The 25,183-nt window shown below is 37.5% G+C and overlaps 1 protein-coding gene across 1 annotated transcript in view; it reads left to right on the forward strand.

Moving 5' to 3' along the window:
* The window catches only part of LOC105389347 (ADAMTS-like protein 3), a 335,955-nt gene that overhangs the window by 291,924 nt on the left and 18,848 nt on the right, over positions 1-25,183 (forward strand). The window contains exons 7-10 of the mRNA XM_048631226.1: positions 5,711-5,855; positions 13,300-13,429; positions 17,682-17,797; positions 18,209-18,309. Of these exons, the coding sequence (XP_048487183.1) occupies positions 5,711-5,855; positions 13,300-13,429; positions 17,682-17,797; positions 18,209-18,309 (492 nt within the window). The remainder of the gene's footprint in view (positions 1-5,710; positions 5,856-13,299; positions 13,430-17,681; positions 17,798-18,208; positions 18,310-25,183) is intronic.

The raw sequence follows: 25,183 nt of genomic DNA on the forward strand, positions 1-25,183 counted from the left end.
GCTGCGTAAATATGATCACGTTTCACAGTACCGCGCTCAATTGAAATGGCTCCCCATCCGTGACCGTAGGAACCTGCGTATCCTTTGTCTTCTCTTCTCTATCCTCCACGAGCCCAATACCCCACCTTATCTAAAGTCTATGTTCCAATTTCTATCTGACACTCATACCAGAGACTTACGTTCTTCTCATAATTCAATTTTAGCCCTACCCTCCTTCCACTCTGGTTTTATGTCTGACTCTTTCGCGGTCACGGCTGTGCGTCTATGGAACGATCTCCCTGATTCCATTAGGAAAGCTCCGTCTCGCAACGTTTTTAAGCGTCTTACTCGAACTCACTACCTTAGTAAGATAGTTAGTTGATAGCTCTTTCCTGAACCTCTAAATTAATTATTGTTATATAATATTAATATTTATATAATAATATATATTATAGTTTTTATATATATATATAGGTATATATTATTTATATTATGTTTATTTATATATTCATAACTTATATATAGTTACGTATTTTATATTATATTTGGTAATTATTATTAAGTGACTTGTTTTTAATTTTGTAGTAATAGTTTTGTTTTCTTTTTGCACACCTTATAATAAAATTTTCTTGCACCTCCTGTGGGTTGACTGGTAGAAAATGCTTGTAGCATTAAGTCCACCCTTTGTACACTTATTTTTATATTTGTGCAATAAAGGATTAAATAAATAATAAATTAAGTACGTATGGGATTTCGAATGTCTATAAACCAACAATAAGATGGAAAGAGTATAGGATTTGTCACGGTGGTGGAGAAAAGATTAGCCAGTCAGAATAGAGTCAGTCGCTAACTGCCCAGGTGCCCAGCAGCCGCTGCAACGGTTCGTTATCGACTTAGACAAGCGTGACTATCGCGATGCGCCATACATACGGCGCTTTGATTGGTGGAACACGCGTTAAACTAATCGTCTAATCACTACAACCGCTATACAGTAGTTTAGCGCTGTCCTAACTCCTTATGCATACGCCAAAACTCGGGTTAAACTAAAGAAGAAGAAATCCCGTAAACTATTTTTTTGCGGTAATGCCACTATTTGTTTTGTAACTATTAATGTATAAGTATAACACTGCAATGTTTAATAAATAATATACTAAAAATAAAAAATCTCTAGCAGTCCCGATATGTCACTTCCACCAATAATTCTTATTCGGAGCATATTCCGAGCTTTTGTGGTAAACAGGGGTGTTTCCGTCCCTTTTTTGCCACTTACACATCATTTCCCGTGGGGAGACACGGCCTGTTTTTCTTGTAAAACTAAACACAGATAAACGTCACACGGAAAATGTGAGCAAGATGGGAAAGTGATAAAATTAATGGCTCTTTGTTTATTTTATTTAGTAAAAATGCGTATTTTTTGTAATCAAACAAATTAGATTAAAAATACAGTAAATATTGTAAAAATACAGTTGTTATAACATTTACTTATTCCTATAAAATTATGTACGAGGGCGGGTCAATAAGTCCGTGACTTTTATAATTTCCCGCCACTTAACTGAAAGAACAACATTGCTCCTGTCAACAGGCAACTGTCAGTTGACATCTGTCAAAATTTGGACCACTTACGTCACTTGGTTTGTGTTTTACACCCGTTCTTAGCAACTACCGCGTGATTTAAAAACATAATGGAAAAACCTGAATTTCGTGTGCTCACTAAGCATGATTTTTTGCGGAAAAAAAAACCGGCCAAGTGCGAGTCGGGCTCGCGCACAAAGGGTTCCGTAGCTTAAATCAACCTATCTCAAAAACTATAAGAGATACTTTGATCAAACCAAAAATCGTTGAAAGAGTTAATTAGCATGCATCACCTCTATTTTTTTTAGAATTTTATACCCCGTAGTTATAAAAATAGAGGGGGGGGGACATACTTTTTACGACTTTGAGAGCTGATATCTCAAAAACCGTTCACTTTAAGAAAAATGTTTTTTAGAAAACTTTATATCATTTTAAAAGACCTTTCTATTGATACCCCACACGGGTATGTACATCGAAAAAAAAAATTTCATCCCTCAGTTACATGTATGGGGGGCCCCACCCCCAATTCTTTTTTTTACTATTTAGTGTCATATTTTTGTAGCGGTTCATACAACACATATTCCCATCAAATTTCATCACTGTAGTACTTATAGTTTCCGAGTAAATCGGCTGTGACAGACGGACAGACGGACAGACGGACAGACGGACATGACGAAACTATAAGGGTTCCGTTTTTGCCATTTTGGCTACGGAACCCTAAAAACCATCACTGAAACCTAGGCTAAGCTTGATAAAGATTATGGGGACTCTGCACCATCAATATCTATGGTAAAAAGTGGTTTACTGAATTCCGTTCTGGCCGTACAAGTACGGAAGATGCCGGACGTCCATGGCACCCAGTTGAGGTCTCTACACCTGAAATGATTGAAAAAATGCACGACATGGTGTTGGCCGATCGGAGATTGAAAGTGAGAGAGATAGTGGAAGCCACAGGGATATCACGTGGCTCAGTGGTTTCAATTTTGAATGATCACTTGGGTATGAAAAAGCTTTCCGCAAGATGGGTGCCGCGTTTGCTCACAAACGCAACCGAATGACAACTTCGCAGAGGAGTGTTTGGCGTAGTTCAACCGAAATTCGGACGAGTTTTTGTGCCGTTTTGTAACCGTGGATGAAACGTGGATCCACCACAACACACCAGAGACCAAACAGCAGTCTAAACAGTGGGTTTCTCGGGGTGAATCGGCGCCAAAGAAGGCCAAGGTGGGTATTTTGATGACCTCGAGAAACCTCATTTTTTGGAAGGCATAAAAAAATTGCAGAAACGTTGGACAAAGTGTATAGTGCTCAAAGGAGACTACGTTGAAAAATTAAAAATAAAATTATCCAAAAACCAGTATTTTCTTCAAAAAGTCACGGACTTATTGACCCGCCCTCGTACCTATGTCTACGTATGCAGTTTATCAAAAATAGGCTACCGAATTATTACACTCACGGGCAATGAAAAAGTTCCACTCACAAAATTCCGATTCCAAACGACCCCAATTTTTATAAAGATTTTTATATAATATTGGAATAAAATATTACCGTTTTTAGTTGTTAATATCCTGAGGCTCCGTTATATGTACTTAAATGTTGCTGAACACGTTATTAAGTTAGCCTTTTCCGTTTGGAAGTAATTTGGTGCTTTTCTTAGTGGAACCTTTTCATTGCCCGTGAGTGTATTATTTCATACAGTAACACGCAGATAAATTGTTATTATTATCTCTAGGTATATCTAACTAGGCCAATTAGTCAGAGTCCTAGTTGTTGGGAGCGAGAAAGTATTGATATGTTTCTTTTATTTACCTCATTTGTGCTATTATTTACGTTAACTATTTACTCGCCCTATTATTTTCTTTTTGTATTATTGTCTATTAGTTGGCCAGACAAACTTCAATCAACGATTTTTTTCAAATACTAGACTTGTTTTTACTTCACTGCCTTAAAATATATTCTGTATATGTTTAATAAAGGCTTTTTATCCAGTTAAATTAACACAGTAAACTGCTTGAAATACAATCTAGGTACTACTGTCTGAATAATGGCTACCTGTGGGATGAGATGAAAGTCATTGTACAGAGAGTAATAATGTTTTAGATATAAAGCATACTTTTTATCCTACATGTAGCCATTATCCAGCCATCGTGAAACAGGCCCTTAGTAGGTATTATCTTTATTCACAAAGTTACATCACGGACACATTTAGGTGGATATTACCTTAAAATAGCATCAGTACATCTCAAGTTATCTTCTAATGAAAAACTTCAGCTATAAACGACTCTCTTCCATTCAGAGTTGTTATCAATCCAACTAGGAACACGGGACAAAGCGCTGCTCGTTCTAACCCCATTTCAGCATAAAGCGCTAGAACGGTCACATAACTATTTCTATTTACGTTCCTTTGCCTCTGTCTTATTTCAAGCGCAAGCATCAACAGCTGTTAAGCGCCTCTTTGAGCTAAGAGTCTCCCTTATTTTCATTTATCTCGGCTGTATTCTTCGATTCAATTACTGCTTGTTTATGTGGGTGTCTTTGAGGGAACGGGTGGACTAGCAGATGGGTCAGTGAGTGAAGGTGTTTCTGGAGATTATGAGGAAAGAAAAATATACAAAAAGACATTTATACATGCAATAAAAAATACCAAAATATTAATAGCATTTTGAGAAATGTAGGTATATGAAGCTTTGTCCATATATAGTTATTTTACACTCACCCTTTATCACTCACCCAAAAATCTTGATTAAAATTAAATTACATAAATAGGTACAATAAACGACAAACCCTAGATAAGCTCTAGTTTGTCACCAAAACGCTGAAAACATCAAGATATTCAACGTATTTTAAGACTCTATCACCATTTTCCAGCGGCTCTAGAGATATACAACAAAATAGACACATTGGTTGAACTATCCACTCTACTAGCTGTGTTTTATACGTGCCACTGTTGAGTACGACAATCTACCCTTATAGAATATTCAGCAGGCGACATCGGAATAAACTGACGCACTAATGTGACGCAATGTCCAGGGATTCGGAAGGTTGAGCCTTAGAGGGATGGGGAGGTATGGGAGGTCCCTCTATAATACAAAAAGTCGAAGTTTCAACGCGCGCGAGCCACGTCTCTATCTCGTTGTTGACGGCACCGTAGCTTAGTAGGTAGTGAAGCTGCTTCCGAAGCTGGGGGCCGCGGGTTCAAATCCCGCTCAGGGCAATCGTGTGATGAGCATTTGTGTTTGCCGTGTGTCTGGTTGTCGCTTATGTATTTAATATGTATCTATCTATGTATTTGTGTAGATATATTATTATCAGCTGTCTGAGACCCATATCACAGGCTCTGACTAGTTTGGACTCCGATGGCCGTGTGTGAGATGTCCCCTCATATTTACCTATTATTTATTAAACTTGCCGATTGCACGACAGCTCTCGTTCGTTTGTTTTTCGTCAGTACAGAGTAACCCCTCCTGGCAGACGTTAATGCGCGAAGCATTTATTATTTAGTGTGTCTTGAAGGGTTGCTTTGCTTACGTGTCATGATTCTGGCGACGCAAAGGGCTATGTTAGCAGCTCAGCTGTGTTTATACCTAGCTGTTTAGTTATGCTCAAATGCGTATACTGTTTGAGATACAAACCTACAGGCTTGCATGTGAAAGAAAATCAACTGAAACAAAATACTGTGGAAAACGGAATAGTCCTTCGTAATATTGACAATTGTTCAATTATACATATTTAAGTATGTACACCTATGTAACTATACTTTTCTAAAATGCAACTATGAAGTTCAGTGAGCGATGAAAATTTATGGTTTTTGTATTTAGTCCCTTGGATCATTAGCATCCTCGCTACCAGACGCCATTTTCTTAGAGATGTTTCATTCGCGAAAATTATCAAAGGCGAAACTTTAAGAGTATGTGTGTATGTTTCTTACTTCTTTATGTCAAAACGGCTGAACCGATTTTAATGAAATTTGGTATGGAATTAGCTGACACCCTGGATTAACACATATACTTTGCTACTTTTTATTGCGGGATTTCCACGGTTTTCTTTTGAGGCGAAGATATTCTCCAATAGCTGTTCCCGCGAGCCTCGCGGATTACAATAATATGTAAATTTATCATATCTTATCTTATGTAACTATAACCCCCCTCTCCCCCCGCAGCGAGTAGGCTGCGACCTGCGCGTCGGTTCAACCCGTCGCGTGGACGAGTGCGGCGTGTGCGGCGGCGACGGGTCCACGTGCGCGCGCCCGCGGTACCACTGGCTGCCTACTGCGGCCTCATTATGTGGAGCCACTTGCGGTGGAGGTAGGTTGTTCCTAATTTGTCTTGTTACTGTTACAATGCGATACAATATGTATGGTAGCTGAAAACAGCTGCATCGCTTTGTGGTAGACTATAATCTGTCTTGTTACTATTACTGTACCGTAAGTAACAGTATGTAGTGCGGCGTCTGTGGAGGCGACGGGTCCACCTGCGCGCGCCCGCGGTGGTGGTAGGTGGTGGTTTTAGAAAATATCCGATATGTCCGTTTTAGTCCGATTAGGTCCGATTAGATCCGATTTGATCCGATGCGATCCTATATTAACAAGTTTAAAACAGTTGTTAAATATCATAACACAATATTTCAGAATTGGTTTAAATTTGGATAAAGGTATTCGGGCAAAACTTAGATAGGTAAGCGCTCTGAGTTGGCTGTCAAACGCCTGAAATCGTTTTTATTTATTTGAACACCCATTAAAGTAGGTTTTTTTTTCACAGATAGTTCAAGGCACTTTCCAAGGAATACGTCCATTTACCAATCATTCTGTTTATAGTCTATGATTTCCATATTTATTGCTATAATATTTACGGAACTTTACTCATTAGTAAACCTTAAACACGACTATAATTATAACCTTGTATTAGCAACATTCCTTCAATTAGAGCGGTTGGTAGCTCAGTCGGGTAAGCGCCCGCTTCTCACGCCAGAGATGCGGGTTCGAATCCCGGCGCTGACATGTACCAATGAGTTCTTTTCTGAATTTAAGTACAATGTATACCATCGCTCTTACGGTGAAGGAAAACATCGTGAGGAAACCTGCATATCTAGACTTAGCACATCTAGATATGTGAACCCACCAACCCGCAGTGGACCAGCGTGGTGGGTAATGGTCCAAGCTTAGGAAGGCAGTTTAGACCTTGGGGATATGCACAAAGGTTCCACTCGAGAGAGCCAGGTGCAGGTACTGACACCCCCACAGAGAATAGAATAGAATAGAACATTCCTTCCCCAAAAACCAAAAGCACATTCTTACAGACACGAATTTTGCTCACTAGTAATTAAACTAAACTAAAACTGACTTTAAACTAAAATTAACTCGCAAATTCGGCTCATTAACATGATCTCGAATATTAACCGTCATCCCTTGCCTTTGCCCTCAGATGTCTAAAAGTAGACATCTAATTGTTTATTAAGGGGAGAGCGAATGATAAATGGTTGTGTTTTCGACCTTGCAAGGATGGGGTGAGAGTTACATCGCTTGGTGCTTAGTTCAAGAAGGGTGGGGATGGTAAAATGTTGTTTTCTTTACGATGGTGGAAAATATTGGGAGGAAGGCTTGGTAAATATTGTAGGTATGACTCATCATCGTCACGACCCATTAATGAAGCAAAGTTTTTAGGCCTGACTATTTCTTTTTAGTTTCAATTAATCTAAATATTCCTATACCTGACTAAATACACTCACAAGCAATGAAAAAGTTCCATCCACAATAGCACCAAATTCCTCCTAAACTGAAAATCTGTCTACAATATTCAATATACAAAACAGCTGATCAGAATATTACCACCTAAAAAACATTACCCTCCTCCTTCGGCAGTCGCAGTCGGGTAAAAACGTAAATATTTTTATCAAACTCTAAACTAACTCCCTTAGTTATTCATAGAAAAGTTATAGGACGTTTTAGGTATTGAACTGGTCTATGAATAATGGGGTTAGTGTTTTAAAAAATTGGGTTGTGCCGAGTTGCCGACATTTTGTAAGTGGAATATTTTCATTGCTTGTGAGTGTACAACTGTACATTATGTAGCTACATATGTAGTGACAAGGTTCAGAGACTACACCCGCAGTCGTATCCAATCGGATTCCACGAAAACGAACGTTTATTTGTATTTTAAAATGTCCGATTTGATTTCGGACGCCAATAGAGCGCGCTGTTTGCTTCACGGTGATTTATCAAAGCCGCCATATTTACGATTTAGCTCGGAAATGGTGAAAAATATTGTAAAAACATATATTTGAAAATCCGTTTCCATATCAAATCAAATTAAGTAATAGTGCGGGTGAAAAAAAACTGGTACTGAAACAGAAGCCAAAAGATTTTTTCTCGTGATAAAATTAATACGGAAAACATAAACAAATAGTAACCATTCCCTTGAAGTATCTGGGGGCACGTCAGTCACCAAGTCGAGCAAAAAAGCGGCACGGCCGTACCATCCTTTTCTCAAAGCAATTCGGGCCATTTTCGACCCCCTGTAACTTGGTTGTGGATAAAACTAGAAGACTGAATTTTCACTAACCATGCAGGCATTGTAAAGACACGGTATATTAAAAATTTCATAAAATTTGAAACAGTAGTTTAAGAATTATAACGAGTCAAAGTTTCTTAATTTTGTCACTCACTGACTGACTCACCGATCATAAAAATTCTAAGGCACTTCTAGCAGACCTAGAAGCTTCAAATTTGGAATATAAGTAGTGTTTGGTGTATGTATCAAGGGAAAACTAAAATATTTGGGGGCACGGTAGTGCCCCCACCAACTCGAGTAAAATTTTTCAATTTTGGTCCAGTTTTCTAGATAGGTACATAACTGCTGAAACAATTTCATAATCACATATCTGGGGGCACGGCAGCACTAAATAATTTATTTAATACGTGTTTAAATGCGATGGCCGAGTCAATATATTTATATGAAACATAAAAGATTTTTAAGATTGAGATGCGTGCGTGGATAAGACTTGGTATTACATGGATCTCACAACTTTTTACCGCAGAACAACTGAGTTACGAGACTTGGTTTTTTTGACAAGTATTGTTTTTGATGGGATCACTTATTTTAGGCAATAGGTATTTGGAGGTAGGTTCAAAAAATTGGAATTAGTAAGATAGTAGTACTAGTAGTAAAATCAGAAAAGGATGGACTGGCTGTTTTACTAAAGTAAATAGGCAAGTCATTAGTTATATGAATCAACATGTTAATGCAAAAAAATTGTAATTCAATTCGACATTATCATGCATTTTATACCAATTCAAATTTAACGTGGATTTGTATAAAATAAAATTTTAACAAAATATTATCGTCAGCGTAACATGCTTCGTAGTAAAATTGAAATTAGTAAGATAGTATTGAAAATAAAATTATAACTTCTTTTCAACAGCTTCTTATGTGCTCTTGATTGTAATCCCCGAAGGGGTAGTAAGAGCTGACTAGCAAGCGAGCCATCCGCTTTTCTCTGCAAATTTGACCTCACAACTTTTTTACAAAAGTGATTGCATAATATTCTGTTCATTCTTCCTATACTACCTTTTCCAAACTCACTCTAATTAAATGGTGTCAAAATCATTTCTTTATAGCTTACCAACTGAAAAGGTATGGGAATTTCAGAAAAAGAAAGTATTAAACCAGGGTTACAGCTTCGTGCATATCAATTTTCATTAAAATTTGTTTCCCGTAAATGTAGAAACAAAATGTGTGGACTAAACTTTTCGCCTTTATAATAGTCGTGATATAACTATTCAATCTCTTTTTATTTCCAAACAAATCCCAACCGGTCTATCATTCTAAACTACAAAGCACAAAACATAAATTTCGATACCAAAATACACAATGCCATTCTATTCCGATTGGATGGTGAAATTTGTTGCAAAGGGTCCGATCAATACGGCCAATACTACTGAGCGACTGAAATAATCTTAGATCTGGATTCTGGGATATAAAGACCCTTCAATATGCCGAATGGACGGTTTGAAAGTTAACTATTTTGCTATTATAGTAGTAGCGGTATTGAAAGAATGGTGAAGGTTTCACAAGAGAATCATAACAGTTATTCATATAACATCACAAGTTTATATACTTGACATACCTATTTATATGTGTATATATGTATTATCTCTCACATATGAAAGCTTAAGTAGCAATAAACCTAAGAACCGATGATCAGTGGGACAAAATTACTAAGTGAAGTGAAGACCACGAACAGGCAAGCGTAGCGTGGGACACCCTCGGGTTTGTTGGACCAATGACCCTAGACGGCAGTCGATAGTGGCTGGATGAGGAAGGCCGAGGACAGAGTCTCCCTAGGCCTATGTCCAGGAGTGGACAATTAGAAGCTTATGATGATGATAATTCTGTTTTCACCAATAGACATTAGAGACACATACTAACACTGAACACTACTATTATCATAAGTGGGAGAAGTTTGTTAATAGCAATAATCAAATCTTGCTGTAGCTAGTTCTGAACCAAAACTTTCTAATAACAGAAATATTTCCTTACACCCTACTGTGAGTTTCATGATTTATTATTACATCCGGTCACGATATTCCAGAAGTACTCAGCAAAACAGACCCTATAGCACATGTAATAAGATTCTGAGGTTTCTAAGATATACCAAGCTAAGTGCTCCAATTGTAGTCCATTTTATTTTATGGGTGTTATGATATCTGGGTGTAATGGAAATGGGGTGTGATTTATGTAGGTGTGTAGTGTAGAGTTCATATTTGAATGTGTGGGAACCTATACAATACATACATACACATAACGTACAGTCGTACAGTCCATGGTAGGCTTATGTATGGAAAATTGCTTTGCTTCAGCTTTTTTTGTGTTAAGGACAGTTTTTGGTATTTCTGAAACAAAAATAATAAAGAGCATTTATAGGTACATATTGGCATTTTTCACCACGCACAAGACCTGCGAACAAATTTTATTTCTTATATCTTCGTGATACAAATTATCAGGTTTGTGTCTTTTACCTGTTTAAATTTTTGTACGACATACTCATTGAAAACCTCATGTTGTGCCCTCCTTTACAAAGTCCTCGATTTTCATGTTCCAAAAACAAAAATTTCCATATCTTCTACGTATCTTATCAAAACAATTGAACAGCACATTACGTCTCCAACACCCCGAGTGGGCCGCAACAGTATCATCCCAGCTAATTGGAGCTCGACAGCGCTGTAATTTATCCCCGGCCGGGAATCGAAGGAGGCTGATAAATCAACCCGAATTCCCTTTGTCTCTTCCAGCAGTTTCTTGTTTGGCCTGTGTTGTAGATTTGAGGCCGCCAAAGGGTTGCGAAATATCTTTTGGAAATGGAGATACGCGATCGCGTTGGTGACAAGGTTTTATGACACGGAAGAGGGGAAATGCATTTTATGATAATTTATGCAGAAGATTTGTCTTTACAATTTAGAAAGAAAGAAAGAAACGTTTATTCAGTGCACTGCACACACACACCAAATACAAACAGAAGAAAAAATTAAATAGTAAAATAAAAAGTAATTTATAAATAAATTTAGTAAGTATAATCCGCCAATGAGGAATATAATATATTATTGAGTCTTATCACCGTATTTATAGCACTTACTTATAAAAGTTGTAAATCAAAGTGAAAAACAAAAACATGCAAACGAGACACAATAGTTTAAACTTACGGGTTGACACAAAGATCCCAAACGCTCTAACTATACCCTGTAAAGTTATGAATTATCATAAACTAAAGAAACAGCTCCCGTTGTATCTAAGTCCCAAGGCAGAAGTGTCCCGAAGTTAATTTGCGTCCCTGAAGATGAATGCTTCGATAAGAATTAGCACTTGTAATGAAGCGACGCAATTTACTGTGACAAATATCTCGATGGCCTTGGGTTTGTTTTGTTATTTGTCATGAGTATTGGACTGGAGTAGAAGTCTAATCCAATCCACCTTTCAGCAGAATCGTACGCAACGGACGCATCGCATTCAGTGCAGCCCATAGAGAAAAAAATATGTGCAGCGATCACAAATGTTTGTGTAGTTTCGAAAATAGTATCGAATCCTGTGATCGCTGCACTGTATTCTTTGTATAGAAATTCATACAAGTGCGTCCACTTCATCGGCATTGCCGACGCCGTTTTTCCAAACATGTATGACAATCCGATTGATGCCTTTCGTACCATACCAATAGCTGGACGCTTACCAGATTATTAAGAAAGAAAGAGAAAGAAAGAAAATACATTTATTTCACACACACACGGAAACAACACAAAAATAAATAATACTTACTTAACTCAAGATAATGTTCACATGAAATGTGTGTGCCAAATTATCGACCACCGAAGAATTTACTTAACTTTTGTGTTGGCTTCAATTTTGGTAGGCTAAATTATGTTTACTTTATTTCCATTTCCGAGTATATTTGACCCAGTCTCCACAGCAAATTTTCGTTGAATTCTTCACACGAAATTTCCTGTACAAAAGTGACTTTTGTCCCGCGAGTCTCATTCTCATCAGGGTTTTGGTCTAAAACGTGGAAAATACAAATTTTGACTAAACTAGCCACCGCCAGTATTTGCATATTTATGCACACCGAGGATGCTTCCCGTCCGAGCCCATTTCACGTTATTTCTTGTTACCGGTCCGTGCCGGTGGGTTCCTAACTGATCACTCCATTTGGGAATTTGAATGAAAACTAAAATCAAGATGAAATCAAACGTAAAATATCTATAGACGTAATAAAAACCAAATTCAAACAGAAGAGAGATACGCATTTATAGAAAAATTAAGTAAATGGTTATAATATATACTTAACTACATTAGGCTTTTAAGAAGTAAATACTTATGTAGAAAAAAATATTGTCTTCCCCGTACATAGTCACGATAATCATGAATAACGAATTTAATGATGACTTTCTGACTTAGCGCCTAATGCGATTTAGAATTTTCTTTCGTTTAGAATATTAATTTCAAAGATAAAGTTATTTAATTTTTTAAGTTTTGTGACACCCTAAAGAGGATCGTTCGAGAAAGACCCGTTTCAGTAATTTTGTACCGAGAGCCCGACCTAATGGCTATTTAAACACTGGAGCAGTCTCGCTTTTCCTCTTAACTTTTAAAAAGATATTCTTCATTTTAAAGCACTCTCAAAATGGTCTTTTTAACTCTTTGCGGGCCGCGAACGGTCGGTAATGAAAAAGGAATTGCCTTAGATATGAAGGTTTGTGTGTTTGCGGATTGCCTAAAGATATTGCAAAACGAAAAGTTTTTTTGCTAAGTAGTAGAAAATGGGTTTTCTGTATTGTTATTGGGGACATATAAACCCCAACCAAAACACCTAAAACAAACAGAGAGAGTAGACAACATTATGTTTGAATACGTAGGTACATTATTATAATATTTATTTCAGACGACAAAGTTTTCTACTTTGCCACACCAAAATTATGAGTAGACAAGTTGTTCCCGCAAGCTTCGCTTTGTCTAAAAAGTATTACCGTGGGAATTCCGCGATTAAAAGTAGCCTATGTGTTAAATCCAGGGTGTCAGCTAACTGCATACCAATTACGTAACTTAATTAAATGGAGTGGGTGCCGCTCGGCTATTGCGGAAACAACTTCTAATCCCCTCTTTACTATTCGTCTATAATTCACCACGTGACACCATTTCGCTAAATTGTTGTGTTTACTAGTTTAATATGTTATACATGATATAAATTTATTTCCATGTTTGTCTCCAGGTTATAAGATGACGCTAGCCGTGTGTCGCGACCGGCTCACGGGCTCCGACGCACCCGAGGAACTCTGTGACGCATCCAGCAAGCCTCAAGCAAGCGTGGTGAGGTGCAACACGCATCCTTGTCCTTACAAGTAAGTGTCGTATTATCTGTCTCTTTTACGCTCGTGTATTGTGGGTATGTGTTCTGGAAGATGAATGGATGTAAATGCACCATAGGAACTTTTTGACGCATCCACCAAGCCGCTAGCAAAGGTGGTGAAATGATACACACATCCTTGTCCTTATAAGTGTCTCTTTTGCATGAGTTCTTGGATATAATGTCATTGTGTGTTTTGAATTTTGATAAATGATTTCATCTCATAATCAATCCATCACGTCCTATGCTGGACAAAAGCCTCTCCCAAGGAGCGCCACAAGGATCTGTCGTCAGCCTCCCTCATCCAGCCATTACCGTTAACTTGTTTAAGGTTGTCCCTTGAATCATATCTAATAATAATTTAAGTATTTTTATTTACAACATTATTATAATAACATTATTAGGTAATATCATAATTGGTGAAAATGGATATCATAAATTATTATATACTTACTTACAAACCTACAATATGTAAACTACTTAATGTATATTGTATACTAAACAATAAAAAATAAGTAGGTATTATAAAATAATGGCTCGGAAATATTCTACCCTTAATAAACACAAGTCCTAATAATATCAATCGTGAATATATATGTTTGTCAATGTTTGTCAATAGGTATGTGAAAATCTGTAATAGGTTCAAACTTGAAAAGCTCTCCCTGAACTGGAGCAATTCAATTTGAAAATTGCCGTCAAATCGTAAATATTGAAAGCAACTTTGCAATCCCTATTTAAACTGAACTCAAATAGACTCGTAATAAAGCAACGGGAGAGAATAAGTAACATAGCTTGAAAGGAAACTGTAAAAATGGCACACTGTTGTAGTGTTTATTGCTAGAGGCGCAAAGAGCGGATTGGAATAACAAAAGGTGAGGTTTCTTTGTAACTTCATGCTGTAGTTCTGAAGAGTTGGGAAAAGAAATTCAGTCACAAAATTGAAAAACGGGATAAAAAGTAGTATAAGTACATAGCACTCAATGTTATTACAAATTAGGTCTAATAGTGAAGACATTTTGAAATCGGTTAGCTGGTTTTGGAATGTATTCGTTACATCCATTAAGATACATCATTATTTTCATATACACAAACCATTCTTCATCATAATTACACTCACGGGCAATGAAAAGGTTCCACTGAGAAAAGCACCAAATTACTTCTAAACGGAAAAGGCTAGCTTAATGCAGTCTTCTGAAACATTGAAGTACATTTAACAGAGCATCAGGATATAACCAACTAAAATCGGTAATATTTTGTTCCAATTTTAAATTAAATCTTTGAAAAAATTGGGGTCGTTTGTTGTCGGCATTTTGTGAGTGGAACTTTTTCATTGCCCGGCAGTGTACACTGTAATTAGTAATCTTACGGAATTCTGACAGTTATCAATTTTAGACAAATCAGAGATCACAAACCTTTTTGGGCTGGGCACTTTTTCAATACGAGTCTGGACATCTGAGACTATAATATATTTTTTTTAGTCCCTGTATCCATTTTATTAAGTGCGGCGCTCCAAATTAAAAGGGGATTTACCTACGGTGAGAAATAATTACCGTACCTAAATATATCACAAACAGTGAAAAATACAATTAAAGATAATCTTAATTATCTTATATAATTATCGCTGTCGTAGAAAATATATCTAAAAACAACTAGTAATTATTTTTGAAACGGTAGCCGTAGTACGTAGCCTAATGAAAATCAGTCAATGTGACAGATGCATCGTGACAGTCATTGACCTCAGAAAAAATATATCTCATAAACCTCTTTGGTGATAGCTATCACCATAAAGTATCACATCATAGCACTTCCACGTCCATATCTTGAAAACTCACTAACCGATTTTGATGAAACCTACACTTGGTTCCTACGGTCTGAGGATCCTCCCTTTGCCATGGGGAAGCGCCTCCAGCATCTCCATACTGCCTTCCTAAGCTTGGACCATTTCCCACCACGCTGGTCCACTGCGGTGTTGGTGGGTTCACATTATATCTAGATGTTTTCCTTCTCCGTAAGAGCGATGGTATACATTCTACTTAACTCATTGTTACCTACATGTCAGCGCCGAGATTCGAACCCGCATCTCTTGCTTGAGAAGCGGGCGCTTACCCGACTGAGCCAGTTGGACTCGCGCACTAAGTGTTCCGTACAAGTCTACTTAATTACTTGAGGTAGTTTTCCTTTTAATTTCATCATAATTATGTACAAATATACGAAATAACAGCTTGATATATTTACCCATTTCCGAGAAAAAGGGTGGTGACAACAAAGTGTGATCATATAAGGATTCCTTTTTTTCCTTTTGAGGTACGGAACCCTCAAAAAGAATAGTGACAATCGGATCAATCGTTTCAGAGATATGCGTGGAAAAACATACATACCAACAAGCATATAAATAAACATACATAGGTACATAAACATTTATAAAATTTTGAATATTTGTTTATTAGCCTTAGCCCTAATATATTGTCATATGTCAATATGGTGCAGTTCCAATAATCTTACATACCTACCGAACATATATGTACTTACCGAATAGACAATCTTTTTTTGAAATTGATTAAAAAGGTTTATTATCCCTGAATTTAGTAGGAAGTGATGCCATGCTAAAGAATAAAATAAAGCAATTAAAATTAATTCGATACATTGGTCGTGAGTCGTGATCCTACTTCATATTATAAATGCGAAAGTTTGTAAGTGTATGTGTGTGTGTATGTATGTATGTATGTGTATATGTTTGTTACTTCTTCACGTCAAAACGGCTGAACCGATTTTAATGAAATTTGGAATGGAGTTAGCAGACACCCTGGATTAACACATATGTTACTTTTTATCGCGGAATTCCCACGGGAAAACTTATTAAGGCGAAGCGAAGCTCGCGGGAACAGCTATTATATTGAAATATTTGTTATTTTTGTATTAGTTTACTTGAGCAAGTAAATATTTAGATTTATCTTTTTGTATAAAAATATTAAGAAAAAAATATTGCCCAGAAATGGATCGCAATTTTTCCTTTTTTCGGTAAAGAACTTTTTTAGTAGCATCACTTATAAAATGTCAGAATTCTTTCCAATTAAAAATTAGAGATTAGTATGATTATTAGAGGTTAAGTTAAATAAACACAAAAGATCATAAACTATCAATATTACACAACACTAGGCAAATACTTTCGCCTCTTAAGAAAACTGTTGCAAGGACGTTAACTGCAAAGTGGAAATACTTGTTTTCCGTTTTTCATTGCTCTTCCAATATACAACGTTGTTCTGTGAATAATAAGAGTTGAAGAATCTCTGGCAGCGTCATTAGAGAGAAATCTCAGGTAATAAGAAATGCGAAGAGATTCAAATACTTATCGAAATGCCAGTGAAGATTTCCAAGGGTATCGGTTTTATATTACTTAGCTAAGTATTTTTCCGTAAAATAATGTGAAAACAGTTAAGTAGATCATCTTGAAACAATGTTATTATTACCTCTAACGCTAACAGTTAATAAGATTATTATTAACATAGGTACATTAAAATAAAGCTTTGCACGTTGCAATTTAGCTATTTTTACGATAAGCAAAATCTGAAGAAATTATAAATAATTCTGTAAGAAATTCCGTAGGCTCACCGTTAAGTCTCGTCACCGTTTGTCTTTGTAGCTTCGAACCTATTTTATTGTGGCTATAACAAGATACAAAAATTCAAGCTACTAATGAAGCTGACTGGTTGGGACACAGTTGGGATGACAGTTTCAAAATATTATAAAATATAAAAATAAATATGAATACGCATCGCGCGCGATAAAGAAATACAATCCTTCAACCAATGATTTCAATAAGTTGTTAGGATGGGCGCGTCAGAACATTTTTCGTAATGAAAACGTCACCTGCGCACTAAACGCATTTGAAAAAAATTATGACAATTATACATAAATATAAGATTTTAGGACCAGCGTGAGGGTGCCAGTTTCTTGAGCAGTTGGGCCTATCCTTACGCTAGTAATAATGTAAGTCAATACCTCCCACCCTAATCTCCTCCTCTTCTACCCCCTGATGGTACGCCCGGTGTCGTGCGGCAGGGGGGCACCCGCACAGTAAACATGACTTAGTGTCCTATGTCTCATAGATGGGGCAGATAGCATCCACACTCCACAGTGACTCTCCATCTTCAGCTTCGTGTTTGATTTCAATTGTACTAAGTAGTTAGTAGGCTCTATATCTCCACCTCCTCCCACAACAGATCTCTAATCTCCTCGTCTTCCCCCAGATGGTACGTAGGAGAGTGGTCGTCTTGCCCAGTGTCGTGCGGCGGCGGCGTGCGCACGCGCAGGGTGGTCTGTGCCAGGTCCGCTAACGTCACGCAGGCGGATACTTATGAACCTGGTACGTATTATCGCCATATAGCATACCTGCTACTGACACATTAGACCACTCAAAAATACTGAAATATCACTTATCCGACAAACGTCTGCCAGATCCATTAAAATAAATTTCACGGGTTCATTATCGACGTTGATAAATTTGTTTAGTGCACGTTTCACCAATCACAGCGTCGTATTTATGGCAAATGACGTTTATCTATCACATCACATCACATACCCATCACGTCCCCACCGCTGGGGCACAGGTCATCTTCCAATGAAGGAAGGGTTTTAGGCCTAGTCCACCACGCTGACCTAGTGCGGGTTGGTGGGGTGGTAGGGGCGGTTAATCTATGTCGACAACGAACCCGTGTAGCTACAGCTGTTGCCACATCTCCAACACCTTCTAACCTCTCTCTCTCTGTCTCTACAGGTCGAGGCTCGGAGCCCGGCTGCGTGTCTCCAGCGCCGCGCGCGACGCAGCCCTGCAACCAGCAGCCCTGCCCGCGCTGGGTCGCCGGACACTGGTCTGGGGTGAGTCTGTAACCTCTCTCTATCTCTCTCTCTCTCCCTCTCTCTCTCGCGTGTGACGTAGCCCTGCAACCAGCAGCCCTGCCCGCGCTGGGTCGCCGGACACTGGTCTGGGGTGAGTCTGTAACCTCTCTCTATCTCTCTCTCTCTCCCTCTCTCTCTCGCGTGTGACGTAGCCCTGCAACCAGCAGCCCTGCCCGCGCTGGGTCGCCGGACACTGGTCTGGGGTGAGTCTATACCCTCTCTCCCTCTCTCTCTCTCTCTCTCTCTCTCTCTCTCTCTCTCTCTCCGCACAGGTTGAGGCACGCAGCCCTGCAACCAGCAATCCTGCCCGCGCTGGGTCGCCGGACACTGGTCTGGGGTGAGTCTATAACCTGTCTCTCTCTCTCTCTCTGCGTAGGTCGAGGCTCGGAGCCCGGGTGAATACATACATGTACATCATCATCATCACAAACCATGACGTGCCCAATGCTGGGGCACGGGTTTCCTTTCAGGGAAGGATTTTAGGCCTAGTCCACCACGCTGGCCTAGCGCGGGTTGGTGGACCCCAACACAAGCAAGCTTGTGCTGAGAGAGTTGTCGGCTATGTGGGCAACCTGACTGTCAGATGTTTTCAAGCTGCCCGAAGGCCTCTGACTAGGCTTAACGACTGCTGCCGAAACAGCAACCGGGACACACGGCTAACGTGCCGTCCGAAGCACGGAAGCGTCCAGAAAACAACCACTAGAAATTGACCCATCCAAGGCGTGCCTAGTGAAGTGTGCTGACAACTTATTGCGATTTAACGAACATGTTATTATTATTGTGTAAAAGAAATGGATGACCATTGCATGTGTTGCTTAAGATCAATGATCATTGATCACTTACGATTTACGATCACTGAAGCTAGCTTGACAACAACATAAAACTTAAAATCTACAAAATTATGTTACTTTTCATAGCTTCCTTTAGGTACATTGAATAATGTATTATAAAGTTAAACTTAGCCGCGTCTCAGACTGGAATGGTAATGTGAAGCGAGTCTTTTCGCTATATTCATAGAGTTTTATTTTAATTTGCAACTTTCATACTTAGCGGAGAGGTTTTTAGCCAAATGGATTTGATGGTAGCTGTCGCCATTTGGTTTAAATTGTATTATTAAAGCCATTTTTGTATGAACTTTTACAGTGTTTATTCGATTTATTACGTTGCGTAATTGATATTGGGTTGATATTCATCAACTCGCATTTGCATTTATTCATTTTATCCTCGTTTTTGTATAAAATGTTGAGAGTGTATCGATCCATGGACGGTGCAATAGTAGCACGAACAAAAATACTTTCTGAGTGAGAAATGTATTCAGCCAGACAGGGTAGCATGAATTTGTTATGCAAACGTAAATCCGTATTTATTTTTAACGTCCAACCAAAATAAAATGTGTTGTATATTTTAATTAAGTATTACTAACAACGTTTAAAATAATTTCATTTAAATATTAATAAAATGAATAACTATTAACTATTTAATTCAATTAATTAAATTAACTAAGTGTTCCGGTTGACCGTGTCTTATTAAGATATCCCTGAACATCAAAGTAGACTTTGTACATAAATATGTAGGTATACAGTCCGACAAAGCTAACATAGCAACGAAAACCATTTTTTTCCATTATATTGCCATTTTCTTCTCTTCTTCATTTTAGGGTTATAAAAAATTATATTCAATTATTTACCCGTTGCGTACCTATAGATGATAAAATTATGCAAGTACCCGTGTTGAAAGCAAGGCAGTGATGGCTATTGTTCGTACCAAGTAACGGCGTATGAAATTTCATTATTAATTAATTTACCGCGCTAGGCTGCCCGTTAATAGTTTAGGAAATCGCCAGAACTAACGATGTGTTGTTCGGAAGTTGTAAATTGCTTTTGTTGGGACATTCCAACGCGTTAATTCGTAAAACCACAACATGCACCAGGCCAGAGGGCATAAACTGCAAGGCTTTGCCTGCTAGGAAACAGTGCAGGAAAAAAAACACAAGATAGATAGATAGAATACACTTTATTTGTACACCAACATAGAATAATAAGATTAACAAGTTGCAACTTAATTAGGGTACAAAAGGCGGACTTATCACTAAAAGCGATCTCTGTCAGACAACCTTTGGATGGCGGGAATAAGAGATTAAGATTGGGTACATGAAAAAGGAAATGTAGATTCATTAATATACTTCACACTAACTATTATATTACAAATAGCGTTATTTACAATATCAAGAATACAGATAAATGTGTAGAAAGAAATAAGTATGACTTTATTGATCACCACAAAAATAGTCAAAAAATACAAAACAATACTCATAAACTAGGAATAATTAACAATAGGCGGCCTTATCGCTAAGAGCGATTTCTTACAGGCAACCTTGTGTATCCCCAGTGCAAAAAGTTTTAAACAAATAACGGGCCTAACTGACTTTCTGATGATTTTCTGACATTCAATACAACAGTGAGAGGTTTTATTGATATCATCACTACTTAACAGAATTGAATATAATACACGCACGGGCAATGAAATAGTTCCACTCACAAAATGCCGACACCAAACGGCCCCAATTTTTTCAAACATTTAATTTAAAATTTTAACACAATATTTTTTAGTTGGTTATATCCTGATGCTCTGTTAAATATACTTCAATGTTGCAGAAGGCGTCATTAAGCTAGCCTTTTCCATTTATGAGGAATTTGGTGTTTTTCTCAGTGGAACCTTTTCATTGCATGGGAGTGTAATATATTTAATGGTCCCCATAATAACACAAAACACACACAGAATTCTTGAACCATCTTAGACTGCAGACTGCTTTAGAAAACAGGTTTATATCAGACTCGACTACATCGGGCATTTCAGGACAACATCGTACAATTGCGCTTTTAAATAAATCGCTTACTCAGAAAATATGCTGAGTGCAGAGACTAGACTAGGCATCTCGTCAACATGGAGACAATAAAGTGAACAGTTTAGAGATTTTGGCAAAGCTTTTGAGCTTTGAATTTTCGTATCATGATAATTTTAAATTCAAGTAAGTATAACCATATAATAACAAGTCTCGTTATTCTATGGTATAACTTATAAAAAAACTGTTTGCAAATTTTGAAAAAACTCACGTAGAAAACGATTTTAAATCGTCTAGAAATATGAATCGAGAATTATTTTCATCTTAGCATTGTTTCATGAAAAACCTTCCCAGCTTTTTAAATGTTATAAAAGCTCAAAAGCCTTATCGGCGTTGTCGACCGTCTTCAAGTAGGTAACTCTCTTAACGAGGCGTCTTTAACTTTGGTTATGTCATCTTAACTTTGTTTCTGTCACTTTAACTTTGTTTATGTCACCTTCATTCCATTTCATGCATCTATCCATCGACAAGCACACTCGCACTCATGTAACTCATCAAACGCGTAGTACACGGTACGTCTAGATCTACATCTAGATCTAGGTTCAACTGTGAACACTAACAAGCTATCAACTCCGCCTGAACTTCGCGCGACGGTTTGTCTTGTCCCGGGTTCGGTAAAACTTGCTCAGTAGAGACGCTTCCAACTTCGGAAGATACACTAAATGTTATGTGAAAGTTAAAGTCTTCGCATACAGAAATTTCAGATGTCTGTCAAAAATCTCCCTGATAGCTGCTCAATATAGGCCTCTTTATCATTACTAAACAGCTACATGACTACCTAAGTTAATAGGGTGGATGAATGGCGTCTGACGCGACTTCTTTCATTTCGTTGTCTTTACTCGAGAACTAGTCTACCTAAAAAAATTACGCTTCTTCAGCAGCTATTAAATTGCTAATTTGGCTGGCTGAATTTGTGAGTTATATCAGCAAACTCTCTGAAATCCATACATAAACCACCCTATTCCCATAGTTCGCTAAAGTATCTTAGAGCAATGCCTCACGAGCGTTATGTGCGTTTTGTTATGTTTTCACTCAAAACGCCCGTGTGATATCGCTCTTACGTAAAGTCTGTTTTTTATGATATCATTGTCGATGATCCGTTCAGTATAGGGTTTCTGATTTCTCGACCTGTTTTCGTTCTCGAGCTTCGAGAATTCTCGAGCCCAAATTCTCGAGTCTTCTCGAGTCTCGAGCGTTTTTAAGAAAACCTTTTAGAAAAAAGCCTTAATTTAAAAAAAAACACTAAATCTCCTTTTTTTACTTTGTCAACTTAATCACAAAGAAAATACTTTACTAATACTCATAATTTAGCTGTCTGGCTAGCTACTAATTACTAGTAGGTACAAGATGGGCCAAAAGTAATCACCCTATTGGAAGTTGCTCTCATTTGTGCAAATGGCCGCCAATTTCAAATCAGTTTTGATATTTGTGGACTAGACAAATGCAGAATACAAGTTCAGAAGCCGTGGAGTGATATACTCCCCAAGAACGAGGAAAATTGTGTTTATTCAGTTTTCGGGTCGCTTTTTTTTCGTTTTATCTGTCATTTTTCCCTGCAATATCGCCCGATTTAACAGTTTCAGACAGTTTTTCTTCGGTTTTTTGAAGTCCCGTGTTTATGTGAATAAACCCGTGTCTCTGAAAGCCCTTAAGGACAACATTCGACACGAGTGCGAGAATTTCTTGCCCGAAGTTTTCGCTGAAATGATGACAAATGCCATAATACGAGCCCGTATGGCAATCAATTGTGAGGGCACCCATTTGGCCGATATCATCTTTTCGACTTTACCAATAAAATTGTTAAGGTTCAAATAAACATAATCAAAAAACAGAATAAAAGTTTTTCATTTAGAAAAAAAATCAGAGCCAAACAACATCGGAAGACTTCTTTTGGTCCACCTGAACTAAGAAACAGTACGTATTACTACGTTATCTTTTAATCATTCATTGGTATTATCAGTACAGCACTAGCTTAAATGGAGATGAAACATAATAAATCATAATACACGCGCATGGTATGCGTGTGTCTTGTTAAGCGGCGCAGAAAAAAAATCGAATTGAATATTTTTAATTTTTATTTCAAGGCTCGAGAAATTCTCGAGTCTTCAGATTTTTTTCTCGTCTCGAACTAAGCCGAATTTCTCGAATCTTCTCGAGCTCGAGAATTCTCGAGCAGAAACCCTAGTTCAGTATCTGTCAATTTAGTATCTGAGATTTAAAAACACACTTTAGTCAATTCGGAGTTGGCTTACTGCCTTCGCTCCACCAATTTCATACCTCGTAGGAAACTTGTCCGTGTAGTTGGGAAAGTGACGTGGTCTTTTTGACGCGGCGAAGCCTCACAGCGGTAAAAAGACGAACTGACTTCGAGTTGTATTACTGTTCTTCAACGCTTCTTGCCGTGAATAATTTTAGAGTTTACGTACTCACTCGAATATAAGTGTAGGTAGGTATAGTTTATTAAATTAAAGCTAACGTTAGTTTTACAACTTTTTTGCAGTTGGCAGGCAGATAAATCGACAAAAACATACATAATTCACATCTGCACTGATAACGGGGAGCACATACTTTCAACAATAATGATACATGAATGTATACAATAATAATCAAGAATCTAAAACTAAGTACCTCCCACGGCGAGTAATTACCGGATATTTTTGTACATTAAATACCCGAATGGGAAGATCCTGTTTGTTTTAATAAAGTTAAGCGTCGTTTAATATACGATCATAATTTAAAACAAACTTGGGAAAAAGTTGGAAATCTTCAACTTTGTAGAATGTTGACTTTTCCCTTTGTTAATTTTGTACTCGTATTATTTTCTTTGTTGTTGCGTGTGAAAGTAATTATGATGTTGGAATTTCAATTAAAGTTTGTTTGCTGGTAACCTGCTTACATTTCTTTGGTTTGTAATAGGTTCATTATTTTATTTATTAAACTTCGAATAATTATAAACTACAGAGAGTAGTTTGTAAAAATTGACGTTCATCAGAAAATTTTATATTTTTACGATGAATAAAACCATTTGACTTTGACTTTACTTGTCTGACTCTATCTCGTGTTTTTCACCAACACACTAAAAAGAAGATCAATCGTCTTTTGCAGAAAAGGCCTCTTCTTCAACGGCTATTAGCTACCGTACCACCACCGACACATTAGCAATAGGGAATATGCAAGTGGTTCAAATAAAGGTCAAATATTATTTATAATAAACTTTGTTATTTCATAACTACGACTCGACTCCATCAATATTTTTGATTATAATTTATTTTTGAGCAAGTAAATGAAGTTGAAATGGACAAAAAAACTTCGGTAAATTCTAACTTCAGAGAAACGTCACCCATTTTCTTAGGGCGGATGTGACGTCAAAATTCTTTATATATCAATCTCAGAATAATAACTTCTTTGCGTTTACGGCGGAAGTTAAATAAATGTCAAGTTTAAACAAAGAAATGTTAATGTCACCGAGTGTTTGTGATGCTCGTTGTGATCAGATACGATGGATTACATAAAAATTCTTCCAATAGATTCTAGCCTCCTATAACCTCTCCACTTCTTATTTGATATGCTTGTTTGTTTGCAAAGTTTAGGACTTTTTATATTTTTTGTTGGTAGTGTATGGGCTGCCAATAGTTGTTCTATTGTAATGAGGCGTAAACAGCCGTTCGCTGGTCAACGAGCTACTCAAATATGCTCCATATTGCAACACAATAAAATTAAATTTGTATTGTAAGTATTATGACATGAACATGACACAAGTTGCTCTTTCTACTTTTAGGTTATAATGGCAGTCGTTAGTATATTTCAAAAGTTGTTATTTTTTTCTAAATTAAGTTATGGAAGAATTCTCGTAATCAGAAGAACTGGATACATTAGATTTATTACGCAGTATGAACGAGTAAACTGTGGCCAGCTGCGGAAAACGACAGCAAAGACTATTGAAAAGTCGAG

The sequence above is a fragment of the Plutella xylostella genome, chromosome 28 (genome assembly GCF_932276165.1).
Source record: "Plutella xylostella chromosome 28, ilPluXylo3.1, whole genome shotgun sequence".
NCBI lineage: Eukaryota > Metazoa > Arthropoda > Insecta > Lepidoptera > Plutellidae > Plutella > Plutella xylostella.